Here is a 5,749-nt window from a genome sequence, read left to right as displayed (position 1 = left end):
GCTTACAAAAAGCTAGAGTCGGAATTTAGAATTTATAAGTATAGAATTTTGGTTTTTTAATTTACTAGGTCTTAAGTTAATAATTAATATATTTTCAATAGAATTATTAAGATAATGAATATTGTATTTAGACTAAAGCTATTGATTTAATTCGACTGAACCTGTGAGTTGTACTGTAATATAACTCTACTCCATGGCTTAGGAGACAACTATAGATATATATACGAATATTTCTTTTTTAACTCCTTGCTTAGACGGATAATATTATTTATTTAACACAACCAAAAGGTTAAATACATTTCTATTGAAAGTTTATCCCTCGATCACAAGACTTGACTGGCGTAATACATGCGTGCAGTCACACACTACTTTACAAGAGCTTATTATTTATTTAACCCAACCAAAAGGTTACAAAGTCCAAGCATATTACATGGAGAGACATTTCTATTGAAATTTATCCCTCGATCACAAGACTTGACTGGCTTAATACATACATGCAATTTCACACTTTGCAAGCTATTATTATTTAGCATAATAATACGAGACCTTGAATTACTGAGACGCTTTATTTGCTCGTTGTTTCTTCCTTTCAGAGAGCAATATTGCAAACCTACAAAGAATAAACTATTATAATTTGCAGTAAAATAGGTTATGAGCAACGTTGGCTGACGAGATAAGATGTAGTAATAATATAGAGAGAAAAAAAATTCTTTCAAACACCGACACAAACTGAAGCGTTATTTAAAGTCGAACAAAACATAGTACTCGAAATAGATAAAGAATTGATAGTATATATATATATGCATTCTACCTCTTTAGAGCTTCCTCATTGATTTCAGGATTCGTTTTGGAAACTGGCTTCTTTAATAAATTTTCACCAACTTGTACCAATAAATTCATGTTAGCATCCGTAGCATTATCCATTATGGTAGTTGAACCTGTTAATCCATTTTCCTGGAATTACATATAAGGAACAATTAATTATTTAAGGTTAATATATGTGCTTTAGTGATGTACTTCACTTGAAACTATAAGGCAAGTAAGTGAAAGGAATAAAATAAAAAGGAGGGGTCAAATATTGGTGAAGAAAGTTTTCATCCTTGATTTGAGAAGAAAACAAGATGGTAAAAGATACTGAAAAATTACCGCCCAAACACATTTGGGTCATCTAGTTTACAGGATATGTACACTGTGTATAGATAAAAATACTACACCTACACACAACATATACATACTATATACAATCAGTGTGTATATGCAGTATATACTTCGGTCATGTTTTGCAAATACTAGTTATAGGTTAATTCAAAAAGGTAGTCCCATGCACTAAAGCTCCCACTTTGCACGTGGTTTGGGGAACCGCCGAACTACAGGGGTTTATTGTATGCAGCTTTACCCCACATTTCTGCAAAAAGCTGTTTCCACAGCTTCAGCCCGAGACCTCCTGATCATATAGAAGCAACTTTACCAAGTGACTCCAAGACTCCCCTTCAAATATTAAGATAGTGTGACGCATAAAAATAATTACTAAGTTGTTGATGGAGATGGCCTTACTTGAATCCTGAGGTAATTCTTTTCAGAATCAAGAGCCTGAAAGACAGTGGCCAAGTAATAATCATCCATGTATGAACTTGCTGAATTTACGCCTTGAATTAAAGGGCTGCTATTGTTATGAAATAGCCAGTCAATAATACCCCATTTAGCTGCCTCTTCTGCTGTGTTTGATACTGGAGTATCAAAATCCGTAGCATCACCTGTACCTAATGAGATCATCAAAATATTTTTGAAGTTCAATGACCTAATAGAGCGGTATGTTGGATCCCCTTCCGTTGCATGTCTCATTGCTGCACTAAGGGCTACCAAGGCCTGTCAACCCATATGCATTAATTATGAGTAAACAACGGAAAATTCACTAGTATAAGAGTTACTTACTCTCTTAACTACTAATTTTCAGTATTACATATTATACCACTAAATAAGTGTCCGGATATATATATGATTCAGTTGTAGTAGATCCACGTATTTCAGAGATATGCGAATGTATTCACATGTATCTTAAGGGTTACGGCTAAGTTGCAGTAGATTCATGTATCTCAGATATATGCACATTTATCCACGAATTACGACTGATTCTCAGTAGTTGTATGTATGAAAAATTGTTAAGAAATAAGATATTATGTAATTAATTCAAAATAGCAAAAGATCTAATAGTTATGATAAAAATGCTTGATTATAAACATAGTTTTTTCTTAATTAATTATAACTAGCTAATAAATACAAGTGGCTGCTCAATATTATCAATCGCCTAAAGCCAAATACTATAAGTAGTATAAAGCAAAAATTTAATAAGAGACCTTCATTTTGTTTTTGAAAAGAAAAATGTTTTATAATAGGGAATACTCAAATTTGGGTAAAGATACTTTGACTTTTTGTCTTAGAGCTGCATTTCCTCTGAGGTATTCCTAACAAAAGAGTGAAGGCACACATGGGAAAAATTGCAACATACCTATAATATTAATTATTACTACATAAATAGTCTTTAAACGTGTCAAAATATATCATTTAGCTATATAAACTAAGCCATGTTTAAATTAAATGCTTATTAGTTCAAATTTTAAATATATAATACGTGTGTTCTCGTTCGTTTAATAGAAACTAAAAAAGAAATGCACATTCAAAATAAATGGTACCGGACTGGCAGCAGCAACACCACCATCAACCAGATTGAATTGATACTCATTTCCAGTAACATCTTTAGTCGTGAAGTTATATGGAGGAAAATAAGTTGGAGCTGCTGCTGTGGAATAACATATGTCTGACATCTTAGCATCCAATTCAGGAGACTTTGCTAACTGCATTTGTTTTTTAAAATAAAATGAAAAGAAAATATAATTTGTCAATGACTTAATTAAGGGGCAATCTAATTAGGTTCACTTAAATATACCTCCTCCATTCCTTTTTTAAATGCATATTTTATTTTTTTTAGGGTCAATTTAGCTAATTTTCAAAGATAAATTGAATTAGAGTAATTCAATTTTTCAAAATTAAAATTTAGAAATTCAAAAACTATATGAAAAATGCTATAAATTGTAATTTTTTTTTTAATTTGATTAAGAAATAAATCTTAAAATATTAATAAAAATTGTTTGACTCTAAAAAAGAACGAGGGTGTATTTCTTTTATTTCAATTTGTTTAGCATACTTTTCTTTGAAGTCTATTTAATAAAGAACGAGATATTTCCTTTTTAGCAACTCTTTAATTTTAATTATTCACATGATACGCTTAAGGCCACAAGATAAAAGGACGTTTTAATATTTTAACACATTTTTATATTTAATATCACAGGATGCAAAAATCTTTATATTATCAAATAAATTGAAAAGATTTACCGCTGCCTTAGTGAATATTACTGGCTGATTGGTCTTGATGTCAAAGGCTGTGATAGCGACTTCTGTCAAAGCTTGATGCAAACGAATTTCTCCCAACACATCTTGAAGAATTTGGTGAAAATATATTCCATCATATTTTGGGCCAAAAATTGGGGGCCCGGCACTACAGTGGCAAAGTATACGAAAAAAAAAATTAACCTATATACTATATAAGTTCTTTATATAGTACTACCTTCGTTTAAAAAAAATGATCAATTTTTTTTTTTTTCGTTTTAAAAAAATGATCTTTTTTTTTTTTTTGATAATACTTTAATTTCAACTATCCACCTGACATGTTTATGACCACAAGATTAAAGAACATTTTGATACATTAGACACTACTTTAATTTAAAGCTAAAAGATTCAAAAATCTTGTTTATTTTCTTAAACTTTGTGTCAAGTCAAAGTAGGTGATTCTTTTTTAAACGGAAATATATTTTTTGGACGAAGGGTACTTACCATTTTTCACTACTGACTACATATTGTAAGTAGTTACGTTGAATTACTTTTTAGAATTTGGTAAACCGAATAAGGTGCGATATCTCACAGTTAAGGGTGATACTAAATTTACAATATCATATTTGGTTAATGGTATAAATATATATATCGGGACTAATTTACACCATCAACCAAAAACATAGTCTTGGGATATCTCATTTTATCCTATCCAATATAAAATTATTTTATACCACCTCTCATATGGTATAAATTAGTCCAGAAATTATAATCCTAAAACAATTTAGTCTTCTAAGTACCGAAGGACCCTGTATAAGTACGTCTTCTAAGTACCGAAGGACCCTGTATAAGTACGTGTATACGTTTTAAACTTAAAATAAAATTATTAAAAATTATATAAAAATTATCTGTACCCAGGTGGAAAAATATGAGGGCCATGAGTGAAGTAAAACGGCGAAATATCTTTGGCAGCAAATAAGGGACGATTATTTTCATTTGGAGTGCTTATCATAGCAGCCAATAAGCCTCCTGTACTTGTTCCTGCAACCACATCAAAGTAATCTGCAAGTCTTGCATCTTTATTGTTGTCCAGTTCCTGACTCAAAAACAACCATACGTTGTGTAAGAATTTAACAGATTTTACGATCTAATAATCTAACATACAAATCCAATCAATTAATCAAGATCATGCAACTGCATGATTTTCTTGTAAATCTGCAAATACAGTAATTCCATCAGGAATACATCTTGGTGAATCTTGACTTGAATTGAACAAAAACCTTTTATTTGTAGTTTTTTTTCGCTCTCATTTCCTTTTACTGTTCTGAATGTACATAGTATTCCGTTTTAAAAAGGCAGAGAGAAGATTTTATTGTCCTGAATGTACATATTATTCCGTTTTAAAAAGGCAGAGAGAGGATGAGTTACTTTTAATCACTCTCCATCAATGTAGGAAGTGGGAAGTATATGTGTGTGGTGTATACATATATCTGCATGCATGCATATGCATGTGTTTATACAAATTTTGAGTAAAACTAAATTAAAGGTAAAAATGTTAGGACGAAGAAAGCAGTTTGCAAATTTTGTCACCGATAATATAAAGTCTTTTTCTTTTTTACGTCATTAGTTAGTTACCATTTTTACGTGGAGTATATAGTTGTCAATTGAGACTAAGTTAGAAATGTTTAAATGTTTATTTTTATATTTGGAGTGTTTATTTGTCAATTGAATCCAATTTAAACGTCTATTTATGTATTTACGATACCTGAAGTTGGCCTTCAAGAAAAGTAAGAACAGTAGCCGGAATAATTCCTTTAATGCCACCTCCATCAATGCTAAGAACTGTCACCATTTCCCCCAGCACAGAGGATGCTGATCCAGTAGTTGCCAATATCATAAAAATTAAAATTAAAAAAGATCCAGTAGTTGCCATTGCAAATAATTAGAGCTTCTTTCTTTTTTTTTTTTAGCTATCTCAAGTGTTCTGATTTTTTGGTGCCTTGAACATCCAACAAGCATCGTATTTATAATCACGTAAACAGGGTGAGAAATTTTATTTTGTGTTTGACGTAACCAATCAAAATTGTCCTTTAATTTCAGAATGTTGACATGTGCCTTTGCTCAAGTAGAGGGAAGTGAATTTATAGTTCACGTGGGCTCACTTAACACAACAAATTCTCGTAAATATAAAAAAATTACATAAATATACAACTTATATTTCCAATATTACAAAAAATTCCAACTCCGTAAATATATTATAAAAATTCTAACATATACACATAATGCTATGTATATGTCGGCTATGTTATGTATATTAATAGGGAGAGAGAGTAAAATAATTAAAAAAATAGAAGAGAGTGTAATT

At 30.7% G+C, this 5,749-nt stretch overlaps 1 protein-coding gene across 1 annotated transcript; it reads right to left on the bottom strand.

Annotated features, from left to right (window-relative positions):
• Nucleotides 1-369: 369 nt before the first annotated feature.
• LOC107848231 (patatin-07) lies at nt 370-5,495 on the bottom strand. Its single transcript, XM_016692943.2, has 7 exons — nt 5,150-5,495; nt 4,299-4,480; nt 3,391-3,553; nt 2,691-2,852; nt 1,555-1,866; nt 812-954; nt 370-610 (listed from the first exon to the last, which is right to left on the bottom strand). Exons 1-7 carry the CDS (start codon nt 5,315-5,317, stop codon nt 553-555), a joined length of 1,188 nt encoding a protein of 395 aa, XP_016548429.1. The 5' UTR covers nt 5,318-5,495; the 3' UTR covers nt 370-552.
• Between the last annotated feature and the right edge of the window lie 254 nt (nt 5,496-5,749).

This window comes from Capsicum annuum, chromosome 1 (genome assembly GCF_002878395.1).
Source record: "Capsicum annuum cultivar UCD-10X-F1 chromosome 1, UCD10Xv1.1, whole genome shotgun sequence".
Lineage (NCBI taxonomy): Eukaryota > Viridiplantae > Streptophyta > Magnoliopsida > Solanales > Solanaceae > Capsicum > Capsicum annuum.
Note: the sequence above shows the minus strand (reverse complement) of the source record. Positions and strands in the feature narration are given on the sequence as shown.

Coding starts and splice junctions, on each gene's coding strand:
- LOC107848231 (XM_016692943.2), bottom strand. CDS start 5,317: ATGGCAACTACTGGATCTTTTTTAATTTTAATTTTTATGATATTGGCA. Junction 3,554..4,298: donor CCTCATATTTTTCCACCTGG/GTACAGATAATT, acceptor TTGCCACTGTAG/TGCCGGGCCCCCAATTTTTG. Junction 611..811: donor AATGAGGAAGCTCTAAAGAG/GTAGAATGCATA, acceptor TATTCTTTGTAG/GTTTGCAATATTGCTCTCTG.